Genomic DNA, 23353 nt, shown 5'->3' on the forward strand with positions numbered 1-23353 from the left:
GTCACCTCGCTGAGGAGGCTCCAGTACATTGAGATGAGTTCGGTGTCTCTGATCATTGTGACGTCACCTCGCTGAGGAGACTCCAGTACATTGAGATGATTTGGGTGTCTCTGATCATTGTGACGTCACTTCGCTGAGGAGACTCCAGTACATTGAGATGAGTTCGGTGTCTCTGATCATTGTGACGTCACCTCGCTGAGGAGACTCCAGTACATTGAGATGATTTGAGTGTCTCTGATCATTGTGACGTCACTTCGCTGAGGAGACTCCAGTACATTGAGATGAGTTGGGTGTCTCTGATCATTGTGACGTCACTTCGCTGAGGAGACTCCAGTACATTGAGATGAGTTGGGTGTCTCTGATCATTGTGACGTCACCTCGCTGAGGAGACTCCAGTACATTGAGATGATTTGGGTGTCTCTGATCATTGTGACGTCACCTCGCTGAGGAGACTCCAGTACATTGAGATGAGTTGGGTGTCTCTGATCATTGTGACGTCACCTCGCTGAGGAGACTCCAGTACATTGAGATGAGTTGGGTGTCTCTGATCATTGTGACGTCACCTCGCTGAGGAGACTCCAGTACATTGAGATGAGTTGGGTGTCTCTGATCATTGTGACGTCACCTCGCTGAGGAGACTCCAGTACATTGAGATGAGTTGGGTGTCTCTGATTATTGTGACGTCACCTCGCTGAGGAGACTCCAGTACATTGAGATGATTTGGGTGTCTCTGATCATTGTGACGTCACCTCGCTGAGGAGACTCCAGTACATTGAGATGAGTTGGGTGTCTCTGACCATTGTGACGTCACCTCGCTGAGGAGACTCCAGTACATTGAGATGATTTGGGTGTCTCTGATCATTGTGACGTCACCTCGCTGAGGAGACTCCAGTACATTGAGATGAGTTGGGTGTCTCTGATCATTGTGACGTCACCTCGCTGAGGAGACTCCAGTACATTGAGATGATTTGGGTGTCTCTGATCATTGTGACGTCACCTCGCTGAGGAGGCTCCAATACATTGAGATGATTTGGGTTAGGGTTTTTATGAATAGTACCATTTTAATATGTATTAATTTTTCTTTTTGCCTTTTATGTTTCAGTGTTTATCGGAGCTGCTCAGTGTCCTCAATGCTTCAGTGCGAGTCACCTTTCAGCTGTCTTTTTCTCCATACTCTTTTCTCCCTGAGCTGTGTTCTTCTTTTTCCTTCTTACTGGTTCATTGATCGCCTTCTGTCTTGTGTGGTTCTCACCAGCAGAGAGCGCTCTCAGGGTCCTGCCCTGAGGATCCTTTCCCTGGTCCTCGGGGTTCCGTTCTTCCTGCTTCTTTTCCTTCTTTCACTGCCCTTAAGTGTTTTAGGTTTTGTGTTCTGGGCTCCTCTGCATCGAGCTCGCCGTCCATTCTGTTATCAGCGACATTTACAGACGCACAGCCCTCCAGAGAAGATCCTTCAGGGTGACTGCTTGTTCATCTTCATCAGTGCTAATCTCTGTCTCCTGCCGGATGGCTTGGCACGTTTCAGTAACCTGAGTCACACACAACATCGCACTTCTCTCATTTCCAAGTTCCTGAGTCTTCCCGCAGAGCCGGTACAGACCAGTAGTGAAGACTCATTGCCGATTTGTAGCACAGAAGATGTCCTGCCAATACTTGAGACACCTGATAAGAAGGAGCAAGTTAAACATGGAGAAGGAGATTTCCCTTTTGACGTTTCCTTGGTTTTTCCCCAAAATGCTGATTTTTTATGCCTGCAGGAAGTGTTTGATGGACGTGCGTCTCGTAAACTGCGACGCTGCCTTGCTCCTTCCTTTCCCCATATTTTGTATGATGTTGGTCCTTCAGGACCTCACAGTGGTGGCTTCAAGTTCTTTAACAGCGGATTATTCCTGGCCAGTCGACACCCACTTATTAATGCCAAGTACTATTTCTATCCCAATGCTCGTGGGGAGGATGCTCTGGCTTCCAAAGGACTGCTCTGTGTCAAGGTACAGTGGCCTCTAAGTAAGTGTGTGTGTGTATCTATCAATCTATATGTGTGTGCAGAGCCGGTCCTAGGCATAGGTAAACTAGGCAAATGCCTAGGGGCACAGGCAGCTTCTGCTGATTTAAAATGATATGCGGTATGCCTATATTCTGTGTGTGAGTGCAGCTGTATCTGCATACGGAATGCTTCATTACAATGTATTTCTGGAAATCACGGTAACGTAGCATTTCGTATGCAGATACAGCCATAGTCGCACACAGAATATAGGCATGCTGCATATACTTTTATTCAGCAGAAGCTGCTTATGTATCCTAGTCACATAGCAATAAAAATAAGACGCATTTCCTGAAGAAAAAAAAAAAGGCACCCAACGTTAGCAGAGCTGGACGGGAGCTGCATGGCATATTGAGGCAAGATGTATGAGGACACCTCTGTATCCAGCAGAGGTCACAGTGTTAGCCACTGTGTGAGTGCTGTGTGGGTAGGTTTGTTGTGCAATAGTGTTTGGCATATGTGTAAGGGGCATTATATGTATCATGTATAAATGCATTAATAATGTGCGACAATGTGTAAGGGGCACTATGTGTGTCATTATGTTTATAAGGGAATTCATAAAGGTTGGCATAATGTGTAAAGGGCATTATGTTTATAAGGATGTGTCATGTGTAAGGGGCATTACTTTGTGGTATTATGTGTATAAAGGCATTACTAATGTGTGGCATTATGTGTATAAGGTGCTCTACTGTGTGGCGTAACGTATAGAAAAGTCACTACTATATGGTCTACTGTGAATAAAGAGCAATATGGTGTGGTGTAATGTGAATAAGGAGCAATATGGTGTGGTGTAATGTGAATAAGGAGCAATATGGTGTGGTGTAATGTGAATAAGGAAGAGCAATATGGTGTGATGTAATGTGAATAAGGAAGAGCAATATGGTGTGATGTAATGTGAATAAGGAAGAGCAATATGGTGTGATGTAATGTGAATAAGGAGCAATATGGTGTGGTGTAATGTGAATAAGGAGCAATATGGTGTGGTGTAATGTGAATAAGGAGCAATATGGTGTGGTGTAATGTGAATAAGGAGCAATATGGTGTGGTGTAATGTGAATAAGGAGCAATATGGTGTGGTGTAATGTGAATAAGGAAGAGCAATATGGTGTGATGTAATGTGAATACGGAGCAATATGGTGTGGTGTAATGTGAATAAGGAGCAATATGGTGTGGTGTAATGTGAATAAGGAGCAATATGGTGTGGTGTAATGTGAATAAGGAGCAATATGGTGTGATGTAATGTGAATACGGAGCAATATGGTGTGGTGTAATGTGAATAAGGAAGAGCAATATGGTGTGATGTAATGTGAATACGGAGCAATATGGTGTGGTGTAATATAAATAAGGAGCAATTCAGTGTGATGTAATATAAATAATACCCCTTTCAGACTGACCAATATTTCCCGGGTTATTGCACATGAACGCGCATCGACCCGGGAATTTGCTCTGTGTGAAAGGGTCCTGAAAGACTATCCCAGGTCGAGCGTCCCGGCATTTCATCCAAAGTCTCGACCTGGGTTGAATCCGGGATCGACCCGGGATGCAGTGCAGTCTGAATGGGCCCTACCCGGTATTCAGTACACGGGACTCAATGGAGCTTTCTTGGGCTCAGAAAAGATGTCGTCATCCAGAGCCCGGGAAAGCGGAGGAGAAGCCCTGGAAGTGGAGGAGACGGGCAATATGGCGACCTGGACAGATCAGGAGATCAGAGAGCTGCTCAGCATAAGGGGGGGGGGGGAATAAAGAGACAGATAACAGGCACAGTGAAGGATGCTATTGGTTATAAGAACATTGCAAAGCTGCTCGTAGCCAGAGGAATTATCCGGACACAACAGCAAGTTGTTCATAAAATGAAGACTCTGAAAAAGCAGTTCTTGAAGGTGCTATGTGAGCCAGAAAAATGTCCATTTCTAATGACATACTTATGTATTTGCAGGGATTTCCCGGGATCAGTGTAAACGGGGCTGTACCGGGTCGATCCCAGGTCTAAGTGCAGTGTGAAAGGGGTCATTACTGTGTGATGTTATGTGAATACGGGGCACTACTGTGAGGAGTAATGTGTATATAAGGTAAAGCGGTATTACTGTGTGATGTTATGTGAATAAGGGGCACTACTGTGAGGAGTAATGTATCTAAGGTAAAGTGGTATTACTGTGTGATGTTATGTGACTAAGAGGCACTACTGTGAGGAGTAATGTATATAAGGTAAAGTGGTATTACTGTGTGATGTTATGTGAATAAGGGGCACTACTGTGAGGAGTAATGTATATAAGGTAAAGCGGTATTACTGTGTGATGTTATGTGACTAAGAGGCACTACTGTGAGGAGTAACGTATATAAGGTAAAGCGGTATTACTGTGTGATGTTCTATGAATAAGAGGCACTACTGTGAGGAGTAATGTATATAAGGTAAAGTGGTATTACTGTGTGATGTTATGTGAATAAGGGGCACTACTGTGAGGAGTAATGTATATAAGGTAAAGTGGTATTACTGTGTGATGTTATGTGAATAAGAGGCACTACTGTGAGGAGTAACGTATATAAGGTAAAGTGGTATTACTGTGTGATGTTATGTGACTAAGAGGCACTACTGTGAGGAGTAATGTATATAAGGTAAAGTGGTATTACTGTGTGATGTTATGTGAATAAGGGGCACTACTGTGAGGAGTAATGTATATAAGGTAAAGCGGTATTACTGTGTGATGTTATGTGACTAAGAGGCACTACTGTGAGGAGTAACGTATATAAGGTAAAGCGGTATTACTGTGTGATGTTCTATGAATAAGAGGCACTACTGTGAGGAGTAATGTATATAAGGTAAAGTGGTATTACTGTGTGATGTTATGTGAATAAGGGGCACTACTGTGAGGAGTAATGTATATAAGGTAAAGTGGTATTACTGTGTGATGTTATGTGAATAAGAGGCACTACTGTGAGGAGTAACGTATATAAGGTAAAGTGGTATTACTGTGTGGTGTTATGTGACTAAGAGGCACTACTGTGAGGAGTAATGTATATAAGGTAAAGTGGTATTACTGTGTGATGTTATGTGAATAAGGGGCACTACTGTGAGGAGTAATGTATATAAGGTAAAGCGGTATTACTGTGTGATGTTATGTGACTAAGAGGCACTACTGTGAGGAGTAACGTATATAAGGTAAAGCGGTATTACTGTGTGATGTTCTATGAATAAAAGGCACTACTGTGAGGAGTAATGTATATAAGGTAAAGTGGTATTACTGTGTGATGTTATGTGAATAAGGGGCACTACTGTGAGGAGTAACGTATATAAGGTAAAGCGGTATTACTGTGTGATGTTCTATGAATAAGAGGCACTACTGTGAGGAGTAATGTATATAAGGTAAAGTGGTATTACTGTGTGATGTTATGTGAATAATGGGCACTACTGTGAGGAGTAATGTATATAAGGTAAAGTGGTATTACTGTGTGATGTTATGTGAATAAGAGGCACTACTGTGAGGAGTAACGTATATAAGGTAATGTGGTATTACTGTGTGATGTAGCATTAATAAGGGGCACTACTGTGAGGAGTAACGTATATAAGGTAAAATGGTATTACTGTGTGATGTTATGTGAATAAGGTGCACTACTGTGAGGAGTAATGTATATAAGGTAAAGTGGTATTACTGTGTGATGTTATGTGAATAAGAGACACTACTGTGAGGAGTAATGTATATAAGGTAAAATAAGATTTTAAATCTACCGGTAAATCTATTTCTCCTAGTCCGTAGAGGATGCTGGGGACTCCGTAAGGACCATGGGGTATAGACGGCTCCGCAGGAGATAGGGCACCTAAAAAGAACTTTGACTATGGGTGTGCACTGGCTCCTCCCTCTATGCCCCTCCTCCAGAACTCACTTAGAGAACTGTGCCCAGAGGAGATGGACAATACAAGGCAGGATTTAGCAATCCAAGGGCAAGATTCATACCAGCCCACACCAATCATACCATGTAACCTGGAACATACATAACCAGTTAACAGTATGAACAAAACAACAGTAACGGTCCAAGACCGATGTCAACTGTAACATAACCCTTATGTAAGCAACAACTATATACAAGTCTTGCAGAGTTTCCGCACTGGGACGGGCGCCCAGCATCCTCTACGGACTAGGAGAAATAGATTTACCGGTAGGTTTAAAATCTTATTTTCTCTTACGTCCTAGAGGATGCTGGGGACTCCGTAAGGACCATGGGGTTTATACCAAAGCATCCAATCGGGCGGGAGAGTGCGTATGACTCTGCAGCACCGACTGAGCAAACGCTAGGTCCTCATCAGCCAGGGTATCAAACTTGTAGAATTTAGCAAAAGTGTTTGACCCCGACCAAGTCGCCGCTCGGCAAAGTTGTAAAGCCGAGACGCCTCGGGCAGCCGCTCAAGAAGAGCCCACCTTCCTAGTGGAATGGGCCTTAACCGAATTTGGTACCGGCAATCCAGCCGTAGAGTGAGCCTGCTGAATCGTATTACAGATCCAGCGAGCAATAGTCTGCTTCGAAGCTGGAGCGCCAATCTTATTGGCCACAAACAGGACAAACAGAGCCTCTGTTTTCCTAATTCCAGCCGTCCTGGCTACATACATTTTTAAGGCCCTGACTACGTCCAGGGATCTGGAATCCTCCAGGTCACTTGTAGCCACGGGCACCACAATAGGTTGATTCATATGGAACGAAGAAACCACTTTAGGAAAAAATTGCGGACGTGTCCTCAATTCAGCTCGATCCACATGAAAAATCAAGTAGGGGCTCTTGTGTGACAAAGCCGCCAATTCTGACACTCGCCTTGCTGATGCTAAGGCCAACAGCATGACCACCTTCCAGGTAAGAAATTTCAACTCAACCTTGTTAAGTGGTTCAAACCAGTGTGATTTTAGGAACTGCAACACCACGTTCAGGTCCCATGGTGCCACTGGAGGCACAAAAGTGGGCTGGATGTGCAGCACCCCCTTTACAAACGTCTGGACTTCTGGAAGAGAAGCCAATTCCTTCTGAAAGAAAATCGAGAGGGACGAAATCTGTACCTTAACAGAGCCTAATTTCAGGCCCATATCCACTCCTGTCTGTAGAAAGTGGAGAAGACGACCCAGATGAAAATCTTCCGTAGGTGCATTCTTGGTCTCACACCAAGACACATACTTTCGCCAGATACGGTGATAATGTTTTATCGTCACCTCCTCTCTAGCCTTTATTAAAGTAGGGATGACCTCTACCGGAATCCCCTTTTTCGCTAGGATTCGGCGTTCAACCGCCATGCCGTCAAACGTAACCGCGGTAAGTCTTGAAATACACAGGGCCCCTGCTGCAACAGGTCTTCCCTCAGAGGAAGAGGCCAGGGATCTCCTGTGAGCATCTCTTGTAGATCCGAGTACCAGGCCCTTCGAGGCCAGTCTGGGACAACGAGTATCATCTGTAATCTTCTTCGTCTTATGATCCTCAACACTTTTGTGATGAGAGGAAGAGGAGGAAACACGTAGACCGATTTGAACACCCACAGCGTTACCAGAGCGTCTACTGCTACTGCCTGAGGGTCCCGAGACCTGGCGCAATACCTCCAAAGTTTTTTGTTGAGGCGTGACGCCGTCATGTCTATTTGAGGAGTTCCCCAAAGACGTGTCACGTCTGCAAAGACTTCTTGATGAAGTCCGCACTCTCCTGGATGGAGATCGTGTCTGCTGAGGAAGTCTGCTTCCCAGTTGTCCACTCCCGGAATGAAGACAGCCGACAGAGCGCTTACATGATTTTCCGCCCAGTGAAGGATCCTTGTGGCTTCCGCCATCGCGACTCTGCTTCTTGTCCCGCCTTGGCTGTTCACATGAGCCACTGCTGTGATATGGTCTGATTGAATCAGAACCGGTAGGTTTCGAAGAAAACTCTCCGCTTGTCGAAGGCCGTTGTAAATGGCCCTGAGTTCCAACACATTGATGTGTAGACAAGACTCCTGGTCTGACCAAAGACCCTGAAATTTTTTTCCCTGTGTGACCGCTCCCCATCCTCGGAGGCTCGCGTCCGTGGTAACCAGGATCCAATCCTGAATTCCGAACCTGCGACCCTCCAGGAGGTGAGCACTTTGCAACCACCACAGGAGGGACACTCTGGTCCCTGGGGACAGAGTTATTTTCCGATGTAAGTGCAGATGGGACCCGGACCACTTGTCCAGAAGGTCCCATTGAAAAGTCCTTGCATGGAACCTTCCGAAGGGAATGGCCTCGTAGGCCGCCACCATTTTCCCCAGAACTCGAGTGCATTGGTGAACTGACACCCTTTTCTGTTTTAGCAGGTCTCTGACCATGTTCTGGATGTCTTGGGCTTTCTCTATTGGGAGGAAGACCTTTATTTGTTCGTATCCAGTATCATACCTAGGAACGGTAGTCGAGTTGTTGGAATCAACTGTGACTTCGGTAGATTTAGAATCCAACCGTGTTGCTGGAGCACTCTCAGAGAGAGCGCCACACTGCTCAGCAATTTTCTCCCTTGATCTCGCTTTTATCAGGAGATCGTCCAAGTATGGGATAATTGTGACACCCTGCTTGCGCAGGACCACCATAATTTCCACCATTATCTTGGTGAAAATCCTCGGGGCCGTGGAGAGTCCAAACGGCAACGTCTGAAATTGGTAATGACAATCCTGTACAGCGAATCTCAGGTATTCCTGATGGGGGGCATATATGGGGACATGAAGATACGCATCCTTTATGTCCAGAGACACCATAAACTCCCCCTCTATGTTGGCTATTATCGCTCTGAGAGATTCCATTTTGAATTTGAATCTTTTTATGTACAGGTTTAGGGATTTCAGATTTAAAATAGGTCTGACCGAACCGTCCGGTTTCGGGACCACAAATAGGGTTGAGTAGTAACCTCTTCCCTGCTGGTGCAGGGGAACCTTGATTATCACTTGCTGTATACACATCGTTTGAATTGCAGCTAACACTATATCCCTTTCCGATGTGGAAGCTGGTAGGGCCGATTTGAAAAATCGGCGCGGGGGCACCTCCTCGAATTCCAATTTGTAACCCTGGGAAACTATTTCCAACACCCAGGGGTTCAGGTCCGAACTGACCCAGGCCTGACTGAAAAGTCGAAGACGTGCCCCCACCGGTGCGGACTCCCTCAGGGGAGCCCCAGCGTCATGCTGTGGGTTTTGGAGCAGCCGGGGAGGACTTTTGTTCCTGGGCACCTGCCGAAGCAGGTGCTCTCTTGCCTCTGCCCTTACCTCTGGCGAGGAAAGAGGATCCCCGACCTCTTTTGGACTTGTGCGACTGAAAGGACTGCATCTGATAGGGTGTTACTTTCTTTTGCTGTTGGGGAATATATGGTAAAAAATTTGATTTACCTGCTGTAGCTGTGGAAACCAGGTCCGTCAGCCCATCCCCAAACAATACATCACCCTTATAGGGTAGTACTTCCATATGTTTTTTGGAATCCGCATCACCCGTCCATTGGCGAGTCCATAAGGATCTTCTCGCTGAGACAGACATGGCATTGGCCCTAGAAGCTAGCAATCCAATGTTCCTTTGAGCATCCCTCCTAAATAAGACTGCGTCTTTAATATGGGCTAGAGTTAGGAATATAGTATCCTTATCCATATTAGCAAATTGATCTGTCAGCTCATCTGTCCAAGCTGCAATTGCGCTACACACCCATGCCGACGCAATTGTCGGTCTTGGCACAGCACCCGTATGAGAATAAATACACTTTAAGGTAGTTTCTTGCCTGCGATCTGCAGGGTCCTTAAGGGCCGCTGTGTCAGGAGACGGTAGCGCCACTTTCTTGGACAAGCGCGTCAGGGCCTTGTCCACAGTGGGGGGTGATTCCCAAATCTCCCTGTCCTGCTTAGGGAAGGGGTATGCCATATAAATTCTTTTGCGGTCTCTTATCCGGAGTCTCCCAAGCTTTCCCAAAGAAATCATTTAATTCATGAGATGTGGGAAAATTTAATAATCTGCTTCTTTTCCTTAAACATGTGTACCCTTGTGTCGGGGACCGAGGGTTCATCCACAATATGCAACACATAGCTTATTGCCACAATCATACACTGAATGGTTTTAGTCACCCTAGGGTGCAATTTTACTTCGTCATAGTCGACACTGGAATCAGAATCCATGTCGGTAGTAGTGTCTTGTGTTAAGGGACGCTTTTGAGACCCCGACGGGCCCTGTGAGTCGGTCCAATCCGAGGATTGAGCCCCTGATGTCCCCCCTAATTCAGCCTTATCAAGCCTTTTATGTAAAGATTTCACACTTGCATTCAACATATGCCACAAGTCCATCCAATCTGGAGTCGGCACAACCGACGGGGACACACCACTCATTTGCTCCACCTCCTCCTTGGAGAAGCCTTCCGCCTCAGACATGTCGACACACACGTACCGACACCCCACACACACAGGGATTAACCTATAAGGGGACAAAACCCCAACCAGGCCCTAAGGAGAGACAGAGAGAGAGTATGCCAGCACACACCAGCGCTTAAAAACACTGGAAAAATATGTCCAGATAGCGCTTTTCTATATATAATATGCCAATTCCCACTCACTGCGTCGCTAATGTGCCCCCCTCCTCTTTTTTTCCAGCCTGTGAAGTTCAGCAGGGGAGAGACCAGGGAGCCAGCGTTTTCCTCATGCAGCTTCTGTGGAGAAAATGGCGCTTGTTAGTGCTGAGGATCAAGCCCCGCCCACCCGACGGCGGGCTTCGGTCCCAGTGATTATTCACTAAAAATGGCGGGGGAACATAGATTTACTGCCTCCGCAGCCTAATCAAACTGTATTTGCCCAAATGTGAGGTTTATTGCTGCCCAGGGCGCCCCCCCCTGCGCCCTGCACCCTTCAGTGCTGCTCTGTGTGTGTGTGACTGGGAGCAATGGCGCGCAGCTTACCGCTGCGCGCCTTACCTCATGAAGATCTGATGTCTTCTGCCGCCTAAGATGTCTTCTGCCTTCTCTATCCGGTTTCTATCTTCGGCATCTGTGAGGAGGACGGCGGCGCGGCTCCGGGACGAACCCCAGGTGAGACCTGTGTTCCGACTCCCTCTGGAGCTAATGGTGTCCAGTAGCCTTAGAAGCAGTGCCCAACTTCACAAGCCAGCTCTGCTTCTCTCTCCTCAGTCCCACGATGCAGGGAGCCTGTTGCCAACAGGACTCCCTGAAAATAAAAAACCTAACAAAATTCTTCTTTAGCAGAAAACTCTGGAGAGCTCTCTGTAGTGCACCCATTCTCCTCTGGGCACAAGATCTAACTGAGTTCTGGAGGAGGGGCATAGAGGGAGGAGCCAGTGCACACCCATAGTCAAAGTTCTTTTTAGGTGCCCTATCTCCTGCGGAGCCCGTCTATACCCCATGGTCCTTACGGAGTCCCCAGCATCCTCTAGGACGTAAGAGAAAGTGGTATTACTGTGTGATGTTATGTGAATAAGGTGCACTACTGTGAGGAGTAACGTATATAAGGTAAAGTGGTATTACTGTGTGATGTTATGTGAATAATGGGCACTACTGTGAGGAGTAACGTATATAAGGAAAAGTGGTACTACTGTGTGATGTTATGTGAATAAGGTGCACTACTGTGAGGAGTAACGTGTATAAGGTAAAGTGGTACTACTGTGTGATGTTATGTGAAGAAGGTGCACTACTGTGAGGAGTAACGTGTATAAGGTAAAGTGGTATTACTGTGTGATGTTATGTGAATAAGGGGCACTACTGTGAGGAGTAACGTATATAAGGTAAAGTGGTATTACTGTGTGATGTTATGTGAATAATGGGCACTACTGTGAGGAGTAACGTATATAAGGAAAAGTGGTACTACTGTGTGATGTTATGTGAATAAGGTGCACTACTGTGAGGAGTAACGTGTATAAGGTAAAGTGGTATTACTGTGTGATGTTATGTGAATAAGGGGCACTACTGTGAGGAGTAACGTATATAAGGTAAAGTGGTATTACTGTGTGATGTTATGTGAATAATGGGCACTACTGTGAGGAGTAACGTATATAAGGAAAAGTGGTACTACTGTGTGATGTTATGTGAATAAGGTGCACTACTGTGAGGAGTAACGTGTATAAGGTAAAGTGGTACTACTGTGTGATGTTATGTGAATAAGGTGCACTACTGTGAGGAGTAACGTGTATAAGGTAAAGTGGTATTACTGTGTGATGTTATGTGAATAAGGGGCACTACTGTGAGGAGTAACGTATATAAGGTAAAGTGGTACTACTGTGTGATGTTATGTGAATAAGGGGCACTACTGTGAAGAGTAACGTATATAAGGTAAAGTGGTATTACTGTGTGATGTAGCATGAATAAGGGGCACTATTGCATGATATAATGTGAATAAATTTGCACTACTGTGTGGCGTAATTTGAATTGGGGGTACTATTGTGTGGCCATGCCCCTTCCCAAAAGAACACGTCCCTTTTCGGGCTGTGCGCACTGTTCCTATTTAAAATATAGGGGGTAGGAGCACCAAAATAAGGACTGCTATGGGTAAGGGGTGATGGTGCTGGGAAAGGGGTGCAGGGTCAGAGGCGGAACTAGCAGTGGTGCTAGGGGGCACCAACCAAAATTTGGCCTAGGGCATCATATTGATTAGGGCCGGCTCTGTGTGTGTGTGTGTGTGTGTGTATTTGCAGGGTGTGCACTCACAGCTCAGGTCTCACATTCGCTGAAGGCTGACAGTTACTCATTACACCATATTTCATTTCTCAGCCCTAATACTGTAACACTGTGGTGCTCCTGGAGCTGATTGTATCACCATTATATATTGTAAGAGATGGGTAACAATGTGTTTGTAGTGGTCAGTGTGGTGTATGAGTTCTACACTGAGTATCGTGCAGTACTGAACACGGAACATGGGGTGATGGTATAACTGTAGTAACAATGCTTCTGCTCAGTATAAAGGTGTGTCTTGTGTCATGTGATATGTTACTCTCCTCCGTCTTTCTTGTCTTATATTTCCAGGTTCACATTGGACTCACAGAACAGAAGCAAAGGATTGTGGGATATATAAACTGCACGCACTTGCATGCTCCTGAAAGTAAGTGTGAGCCTCTAGGGGCAGATGTGAATTTATTCTTGTTATGGTACCCCATAGCTGACCTCTGATCCTCCATGTATCCTGTGCCCTGATCTCTGGGACTGGCTGTAGGATAAGGGATGCAATAGAATGGCTGTATATTAGCGAAGGTGTCCGGGAACTGGGGAGTGGATTGTTGTTGTGGTTTAACCTATTAAAACCCTTAATACGAAAATGTGTATTTCTCTAACGTCCTAGTGGATGCTGGGAACTCCGTAAGGACCATGGGGGAATAGCGGGCTCCGAAGGAGGCTGGGCACTCTAGAAAGATCTTAGACTACCTGGTGTGCACTGGCTCCTCCCACTATGACCCTCCTCCAAGCCTCAGTTAGATTTCGTGCCCGGCCGAGGTTGGATGCACACTAGGGGCTCTCCTGAGCTCTTAGAAAGTTATAGTCTTAGAATTTGTTCTTTTCAGTGAGACCTGCTGGCAACAGGCTCACTGCAGCGAGGGACTAAGGGGAGAAGAAGCGAACTCGCCTGCTTGCAGCCGGATTGGGCTTCTTAGGCTACTGGACACCATTAGCTCCAGAGGGATCGACCGCAGGCCCAGCCTTGATGTTCGGTCCCGGAGCCGCGCCGCCGTCCCCCTTACAGAGCCAGAAGCAAGAAGATGGTCCGGAAAATCGGCAGCATGAAGACATCCTGTCTTCACCAAGGTAGCGCACAGCACTGCAGCTGTGCGCCATTGCTCCTCATACACACTTCACACTCCGGTCACTGAGGGTGCAGGGCGCTGGGGGGGGCGCCCTGAGGCAGCAATAAAAACACCTTGGCTGGCTAAAATACCTCAATATATAGCCCCTGGGGCTATATATGAGGTAAATACCCCTGCCAGAATCCCATAAAAAGCGGGAGAATAGGCCGCGAAAAAGGGGCGGAGCCTATCTCCTCAGCACACTGGCGCCATTTTTCCCTCACAGCTCGGCTGGAAGGAAGCTCCCTGGCTCTTCCCTGCAATTCTACAGTACAGTAAGAGGGAAAAGAGAGGGGGGGCATTAAAATTGGCACTGTATACAGTATATTATATAAAAAGCAGCTATTAGGGACATAACTCCGTTAGTCCCTGTATATATATATAGCGCTCTGGTGTGTGCTGGCATACTCTTACTCTGTCCCCCCAAAGGGCTTTTGTGGGTCCTGTCCTCTATTTGAGCATTCCCTGTGTGTGTGGAGTGTGTCGGTACGGCTGTGTCGACATGTTTGAGGAGGATAATGATGTGGAGGGGGAGCAGATGCCTTTAGCAGGGATGTCACCCCCTGGGGGTCAGACACCTGAGTGGATGGTATTATGGCAGGAAATGAGTGCACGTATAGACTCCTTACATAAAAAATTTGACGACATGCCGACTGTGGGACAGCCGAGTCTTCAGCTCGAGCCTGTCCAGGTGTCTCAAAAGTCATCAGGGGCTCTGAAACGCCCGTTATCTCAGGTGGCACAAGTAGATGTCGACACGGATACTGACACCAGTGTCGACGACGATGAGTCAAATTTAATGCCCGTTAAGGCCATTCACTGCATGATTGAGGCAATGAAAGAGGTGTTAAATATTTCTGATTTACATCCAGGTACCACAAAAAAGGGTATTATGTTTGGGGAGAAAAAACTACCTGTAGTTTTTCCCCCGTCAGATGAATTAAATGAAGTGTGTGAAGAAGCGTGGGCTTCCCCTGATAAGAAATTGGTAATTCCTAAGAAGCTACTAATGGCGTTCCCTTTCCCGCCAGAGGATAGGTTACGTTGGGAAACACCCCCGAGGGTGGATAAAGCGCTCACACGTTTGTCTAAAAAGGTGGCACTACCGTCCCAGGATACGGCCGCCCTTAAGGAACCTGCTGATAGAAAGCAGGAGGCGATCCTGAAGTCTGTATATACACACTCAGGCATTATACTCAGACCAGCTATTGCGTCAGCATGGATGTGCAGTGCTGCCGCTGCGTGGTCAGATAAACTGTCAGAAAATATTGACACGTTAGACAGAGACACGATCCTGCTAACAATTGACCATATAAAAGACTCAGTCTTATACATGAGAGATGCACAGAGGGAAATCTGCCGGCTGGCATCTAAAATAAGTGCATTATCTATCTCTGCTAGGAGATGCTTATGGACTCGCCAGTGGACTGGAGATGCAGATTCCAAAAGGCACATGGAAGTCTTGCCTTATAAGGGGGAGGAATTATTTGGGGATGGTCTCTCCGACCTAGTTTCCACAGCAACGTCTGGGAAGTCAGCATTTTTACCCCATGTCCCCTCACAGCCTAAGAAGGCGCCATTTTATCAGGTTCAGTCCTTTCGGTCCCAGAAAAACAAGCGGGGAAAAGGAGGGTCTTTTCTGTCAAGAGGCAGAGGCAGGGGAAAAAGGCTGCAGCAAACAGCAGGTTCCCAGGAACAAAAGTCCTCCCCCGCTTCCTCTTCCAAGTCCGCCGCATGACGGTGGGGCTTCACAGGCGGAGCCAGGTACGGTGGGGGCCCGCCTCAAGAATTTCAGCGATCAGTGGGCCCGCTCACAGGTGGATCCCTGGATCCTTCAAATAGTATCTCAGGGATACAGGCTGGAATTCGAGGCGACTCCACCCCGCCGTTTCCTAAAATCCGCCTTGCCGATTGCTCCCTCAGACAGGGAGGCGGTGCTAGCAGCGATTCACAAGCTGTATTCCCAGCAGGTGATAATCAAGGTACCCCTACTTCAACAAGGCCGGGGTTACTATTCCACACTATTTGTGGTGCCGAAACCGGATGGTTCGGTGAGACCCATTTTAAATTTGAAATCCTTGAACACGTACATAAAAAAATTCAAGTTCAAGATGGAATCGCTCAGGGCGGTTATTGCAAGCCTGGACGAGGGGGATTACATGGTATCCCTGGACATCAAGGATGCTTACCTGCATGTCCCCATTTACAATTCTCACCAGGAGTACCTCAGATTTGTGGTACAGGACTGCCATTACCAATTCCAGACGCTGCCGTTTGGACTCTCCACGGCACCAAGGGTATTTACCAAGGTTATGGCGGAAATGATGATACTCCTTCGAAAAAAGGGAGTTTTAATTATCCCATACTTGGACGATCTCCTAATAAAGGCACGATCCAAGGAACAGTTGTTAGTGGGAGTAGCACTATCTCAGGAAGTGCTAAGCCAGCACGGCTGGATTCTGAATATCCCAAAGTCACAGCTGGTCCCCACGACACGTCTAATGTTCCTGGGAATGATTCTGGACACGGCCCAGAAAAAAGTGTTTCTCCCGGAGGAGAAAGCCAGGGAGTTGTCTTCTCTAGTCAGAGACCTCCTAAAACCAAAACAGGTATCGGTGCATCACTGCACGCGGGTCCTGGGAAAGATGGTAGCTTCTTACGAAGCAATTCCATTTGGCAGGTTCCATGCCAGGATTTTTCAGTGGGACCTGTTGGACAAGTGGTCCGGATCGCATCTTCAGATGCATCGTTTAATAACCCTGTCTCCACGAACCAGGGTGTCTCTTCTGTGGTGGCTGCACAGTGCTCATCTTCTGGAGGGCCGCAGATTCGGCATACAGGACTGGGTCCTGGTGACCACGGATGCCAGCCTACGAGGCTGGGGGGCAGTCACAAAGGGAAGAAATTTCCAAGGACTATGGTCAAGTCAGGAGACTGCCCTTCACATAAATATTCTGGAACTAAGGGCCATTTACAATGCCCTAAGTCAAGCAAAATCCCTGCTCCTACACCAGCCGGTGCTGATCCAGTCAGACAACATCACGGCAGTCGCCCATGTGAATCGACAGGGCGGCACAAGAAGCAGGCGGCGATGGCAGAAGCCACAAAAATTCTCCGATGGGCGGAGAATCATGTACTAGCACTGTCAGCAGTGTTCATCCCGGGAGTGGACAACTGGGAAGCAGACTTTCTCAGCAGGCACGACCTCCACCCGGGAGAGTGGGGACTTCATCCAGAAGTCTTCCAAATGATTGTAAATCAATGGGGTCGTCCACAGGTGGACATGATGGCGTCCCGCCTAAACAAAAAACTAGAGAAGTATTGCGCCAGGTCAAGAGACCCTCAGGCGATAGCTGTGGACGCTCTAGTGACACCGTGGGTGTACCGGTCAGTTTATGTGTTCCCTCCTCTACCTCTCATACCAAAGGTATTGAGAATAATAAGAAAGCGAGGAGTAAACACAATTCTCGTGGTTCCGGATTGGCCGAGAAGAGCGTGGTACCCGGAACTTCAAGAGATGATCTCAGAGGACCCGTGGTCTCTGCCGCTCAGACAGGACCTGATGCAGCAGGGCCCCTGTCTGTTCCAAGACTTACCGCGGCTGCGTTTGACGGCATGGCGGTTGAACACCGGATCCTGAAGGAAAAGGGCATTCCGGAGGAAGTCATTCCTACGCTTATTAAAGCCAGGAAAGATGTTACGGCAAAGCATTATCACCGCATATGGCGGAAATATGTTGCATGGTGCAAGGCCAAAAAGGCCCCAACAGAGGAATTTCAACTAGGTCGATTTCTGCATTTCCTGCAAGCAGGAGTGAATATGGGCTTAAAACTGGGCTCCATTAAGGTACAGATCTCTGCTCTGTCGATTTTCTTTCAAAAAGAACTAGCTTCAGTACCTGAAGTTCAGACATTTGTGAAAGGAGTGCTGCATATTCAGCCCCCATTTGTGCCTCCTGTGGCACCTTGGGATCTCAACGTGATGTTGAGTTTCTTAAAATCACATTGGTTTGAGCCAATAAAAACCGTGGATCTGAAATATCTCACGTGGAAAGTGGTCATGTTATTGGCCTTGGCTTCAGCCAGGCGAGTGTCAGAGTTGGCGGCTTTATCATGTAAAAGCCCTTATCTGATTTTCCATATGGATAGGGCAGAATTGAGGACTCGTCCCCAGTTTCTCCCTAAGGTGGTGTCAGCGTTTCACCTGAACCAGCCTATTGTGGTGCCTGCGGCTACTAAGGATTTGGAGGACTCCAAGTTGCTAGACGTTGTCAGGGCCCTGAAAATATATGTTTCCAGGACGGCTGGAGTCAGAAAATCTGACTCGCTGTTTATCCTGTATGCACCCAACAAGCTGGGTGCTCCTGCTTCTAAGCAGACTATTGCTCGTTGGATTTGTAGTACAATTCAGCTTGCACATACTGTGGCAGGCCAGCCACAGCCAAAATCTGTCAATGCCCATTCCACAAGGAAGGTGGGCTCATCTTGGGCGGCTGCCCGAGGGGTCTCGGCTTTACAACTTTGCCGAGCAGCTACTTGGTCAGGGGCAAACACGTTTGCAAAATTCTACAAATTTGATACCCTGGCTGAGGAGGACCTGGAGTTCTCTCATTCGGTGCTGCAGAGTCATCCGCACTCTCCCGCCCGTTTGGGAGCTTTGGTATAATCCCCATGGTCCTTACGGAGTTCCCAGCATCCACTAGGACGTTAGAGAAAATAAGAATTTACTCACCGGTAATTCTGTTTCTCGTAGTCCGTAGTGGATGCTGGGCGCCCATCCCAAGTGCGGTTTATCTGCATTACTTGTACATAGTTATTGTTAACTAAATCGGGTTATTGTTGAGCCATCTGTTGAGAGGCTCTATTGTTTCATACTGTTAACTGTGTTTCATATCACGAGTTGTACGGTGTGATTGGTGTGGCTGGTATGAGTCTTACCCGGGATTCAAAATCCTTCCTTATTGTGTACGCTCGTCCGGGCACAGTACCTAACTGAGGCTTGGAGGAGGGTCATAGTGGGAGGAGCCAGTGCACACCAGGTAGTCTAAGATCTTTCTAGAGTGCCCAGCCTCCTTCGGAGCCCGCTATTCCCCCATGGTCCTTATGGAGTTCCCAGCATCCACTACGGACTACGAGAAACAGAATTACCGGTGTGTAAATTCTTATTTTTCAAAATACTAATTGGTAAACTGACTCAGACAAACATTCTTCACATGGATATGCCAGTATTTGTACAAATCAGGCCCCAGTTACACAATGATTAGGTGTCCTGTGTATAGGGCATTGGGTGGTCTATATTAGTGATGAGCGGGCAGGGCCGGCTCCAGGCATGTTCGACTAGAGCGGCCGCGCGGGGCGCCACTCTTACAGGGCGCCGCACGCTGCGGCCGCCATATTCCTGCCTGGAGCCAGCCTCTGTGTGTCCCACTCCCGGCCGCTTGTGTGCGCTATGCAGCGCGCTGTGCGGCGCCGGCGTCTGACGTTGGACGCCGGCGCCGCGCAGCGTGCATAGCGTGCAGACAGTTTCGATCCTCCGTCCGCGGCCCGCCCGCGCCCACAGCAGTATTCCCTGCTCCCAGCAGCACCGCAGTGACAGGTAAGTTAAAATCTGTCTGGCACTGTGTGGGGCCGTTTATGTTTCTGGCACTGTGGGGGCATTATTTTTCTGGCACTGTGGGGGCATATCTGCACTGTGGGGGCATTTTTCTGGCACTGTGGGGGCATATCTGCACTGTGGGGGCATTATTTTTCTGGCACTGTGGGGGCATTATTTTTCTGGCACTGTGGGGGCATATCTGCACTGTGGGGGCATTATTTTTCTGGCACTGTGGGGGCATATCTGCACTGTGGGGGCATTATTTTTCTGGCACTGTGGGGGCATATCTGCACTGTGGGGGCATTATTTTTCTGGCACTGTGGGGGCATTATTTTTCTGGCACTGTGGGGGCATATCTGCACTGTGGGGGCATTTATTTTTCTGGCACTGTGGGGGCATATCTGCACTGTGGGGGCATTATTTTTCTGGTACTGTGGGGGCATATCTGCACTGTGGGGGCATTATGTTTCTGGCACAGTGGGGGCATTATGTTTCTGGCACTGTGGGGGCATATCTGCACTGTGGGGGCATTTATGTTTCTGGCACTGTGGGGGCATTTATGTTTCTGGCACTGGGGGCATTTATGTATCTGGCACTGTGGGGGCATATCTGCACTGTGGGGGCTTTTATGTTTTGTGGCACGGCGGGCATTTATTTATCTGGCACTGTGGGGGCATTTATGTTTTGTGGCACTGGGGGCATTTATGGATCTGGCACTTATGTATCTGGCACTGTGGGGTCATTGATACATCTGGCACTGTGGGGGCACTTATGTATCTGGCATTGTGTGATCATTTATGTATCTGGCATTGTGGGGGCATTTATGTATCTGGCACTGGGGGCATATCTGCACTGTGTGGCCATTTATGTATCTGGCACTGCTGGGGGGCATGTCACGTGTAGCTGGCACTGCTGGGGGTATGTCACGTGTAGCTGGCACTGCTGGGGGGCATGTCACGTGTAGCTGGCACTGCTGGGGGGCATATCATGTAGTGTATCTACTAGGCGTCTGTGGCTAGGCAATGTGTCTATCGTGCGCTGCCTGGCGCAAAGTGTCTATCGTGCTCTGCCTGGCGCAAAGTGTCTAACGTGCTCTGCCTGGCGCAAAGTGTATAGGAGGTTCTACCTGGTGCAAAGTGTATTAGCTGCACTACTATGTGGTGTAATGCGAATTGCCACTATTCTGTGGTCATGCACCTTCCCCACGAAGCAACGCCCCTAAATTTTTGCTGCGCGCCTTCGGCGCGCACTGTCCCTGCTTCAGCATGTGGGTGGAGGAGCACCAAGCATTACAGTATGTACATCATTTTGCCCTCCTTACTTAAAAATGTGCCCTCCTTGTGATCAGCACCCTGCCCTAAAACGTGAACACTATCATGTGTAGCTGGCACTGCTGGGGGTCTATTGTGTGTAGCTGGCACTGCTGCGGGGCATGTCATGTGTAGCTGGCACTGCTGCGGGGCATGTCATGTGTTGCTGGCACTGCTGCGGGGCATGTCATGTGTAGCTGGCACTACACTGGAGACATTGTGTGTAAGGAACACTACTGTGGCTGTTCTGCATAAGGCTGCTAATTGTGTGCATAGAGGGGGTGTGAAAAAATATATTTATTTATAGTTTAATAATATGAAGTTACGAGGCCACACCCACTTTCCCAGGAGGCCACGCCCACTTTTCCCGAAGCGCGCGCGCCTTCGGCGCGCGCATAGGGGTTGGGGGGCGCTTTTACATTTTCTCGCTCAGGGTGCTAGTATGCCTGGAGCCGGCCCTGTGAGCGGGTTCGGTTCGTCTGGATCCGAACCCCCCCGAACTTCACCTTTTTTTACACGGTTCCGAGCAGACTCTGATCCTCCCGCCTTGCTCGGTTAACCCGAGCGCGCCCGAACGTCATCATCCCGCGGTCGGATTCTCACGAGATTCGTATTCTATATAAAGAGCCGCGCGTCGCCGCCATGTTTCACTCGTGCATTGGAGATGATCGTGAGAGGACGTGGCTGGCGTCCTCTCAGTTTCTATGTTCAGTGTGCTGCAAATATCTGTGCTCAGTGTGCTGCAAATATCTGTGCTCAGTGTGCTGCAAATATCTACGTTCTCTGCCTGAAAAACGCTCCATATCTGTGCTCAGTGTGCTGCATATATCTATGCTCAGTGTGCTAATTGCTTTATTGTGGGGACTGGGGACCAGCAGTATTATATAGTAGGAGGACAGTGCAGAGTTTTGCTGACCAGTGACCACAGGTATTATACGTTCTCTGCCTGAAAAACGCTCCATATCTGTGCTGCATTTTAGTATATAGTAGGAGGACAGTGCAGAATTTTGCTGACCACCAGTATAACTATATATATATATATATATATATATATATATATATATATATATATATATATATATATATATATATATATATATATATATATATATATATATATATATATTTCTCTAACGTCCTAAGTGGATGCTGGGACTCCGTAAGGACCATGGGGAATAGCGGCTCCGCAGGAGACTGGGCACAAAAGTAAAAGCTTGAACTAGCTGGTGTGCACTGGCTCCTCCCCCTATGACCCTCCTCCAAGCCTCCGTTAGATTTTTGTGCCCGAACGAGAAGGGTGCATGCTAGGTGGCTCTCCTGAGCTGCTTAGAGTAAAAGTTTATTTTAGGTTTTTTATTTTCAGTGAGTCCTGCTGGCAACAGGCTCACTGCATCGTGGGACTAAGGGGAGAAGAAACGAACTCACCTGCGTGCAGAGTGGATTGGGTTTCTTAGGCTACTGGACATTAGCTCCAGAGGGACGATCACAGGTTCAGCTTGGATGGGTCCCGGAGCCGTGCCGCCGGCCCCCTTACAGAGCCAGAAGAACGAAGAGGTCCGGTGAAATTGGCGGCAGAAGACGTTCCTGTCTTCACTGCAGCTGTGCGCCATTGCTCTCAGCACACTTCACACTCCGGTCACTGAGGGTGCAGGGCGCTGGGGGGGAGCGCCCTGAGACGCAATAAAAAACAGAAATACCTTAGGATGGCAAAAGAAATACATCACATATAGCTCCTGTGCTATATGGATGTATTTAACCCCTGCCAGTTTTCCAGAAAAAAGCGGGAGATAGGCTCCGCCCCTTCACGACGGCCTTATCTCCTCAGCACACAAGCGCCATTTTCCCTCACAGTTCCGCTGGAAGGACGGCTCCCTGACTCTCCCCTGCAGTCCCTACAGAATCAGGGTAAAAACGAGAGAGGGGGGGCACTATTGGCAGCTAAATTATAAACAGCAGCTATAAAAGGGAGTAACACTTATTTCTCTATCGTCCTAGTGGATGCTGGGGTTCCTGAAAGGACCATGGGGAATAGCGGCTCCGCAGGAGACAGGGCACAAAAGTAAAGCTTTCCGATCAGGTGGTGTGCACTGGCTCCTCCCCCTATGACCCTCCTCCAAGCCAGTTAGATTTTTGTGCCCGGCCGAGAAGGGTGCAATCTAGGTGGCTCTCCTAAAGAGCTGCTTAGAGAAAGTTTAGCTTAGGTTTTTTATTTTACAGTGAGTCCTGCTGGCAACAGGATCACTGCAACGAGGGACTTAGGGGAGAAGAAGTGAACTCACCTGCGTGCAGGATGGATTGGCTTCTTGGCTACTGGACATCAGCTCCAGAGGGACGATCACAGGTACAGCCTGGATGGTCACCGGAGCCTCGCCGCCGGCCCCCTTGCAGATGCTGAAACATGAAGAGGTCCAGAATCGGCGGCAGAAGACTCCTCAGTCTTCTAAAGGTAGCGCACAGCACTGCAGCTGTGCGCCATTTTCCTCTCAGCACACTTCACACGGCAGTCACTGAGGGTGCAGGGCGCTGGGAGGGGAGCGCCCTGGGAGGCAAATGAAAACCTATTTGGCTAAAAAATACCTCACATATAGCCTCCGGGGCTATATGGAGATATTTAACCCCTGCCTGAATACACT

General features: G+C 48.0%; 1 protein-coding gene across 2 annotated transcripts in view; it reads left to right on the plus strand.

Moving 5' to 3' along the window:
* Nucleotides 1–1102: 1102 nt before the first annotated feature.
* Nucleotides 1103–23353, plus strand: part of LOC135056771 (sphingomyelin phosphodiesterase 5-like) — a 226269-nt gene continuing 204018 nt past the window's right edge. For both annotated transcript variants that reach the window (XM_063963999.1, XM_063912967.1), the window contains exons 1-2: nt 1103–1985; nt 13004–13079. In XM_063963999.1, coding sequence (XP_063820069.1) covers nt 1131–1985; nt 13004–13079 — 931 coding nt within the window. In that variant the 5' untranslated portion in view covers nt 1103–1130. The remainder of the gene's footprint in view (nt 1986–13003; nt 13080–23353) is intronic.

Source organism: Pseudophryne corroboree, chromosome 1 (genome assembly GCF_028390025.1).
Source record: "Pseudophryne corroboree isolate aPseCor3 chromosome 1, aPseCor3.hap2, whole genome shotgun sequence".
Taxonomy (NCBI): Eukaryota; Metazoa; Chordata; class Amphibia; order Anura; family Myobatrachidae; genus Pseudophryne; species Pseudophryne corroboree.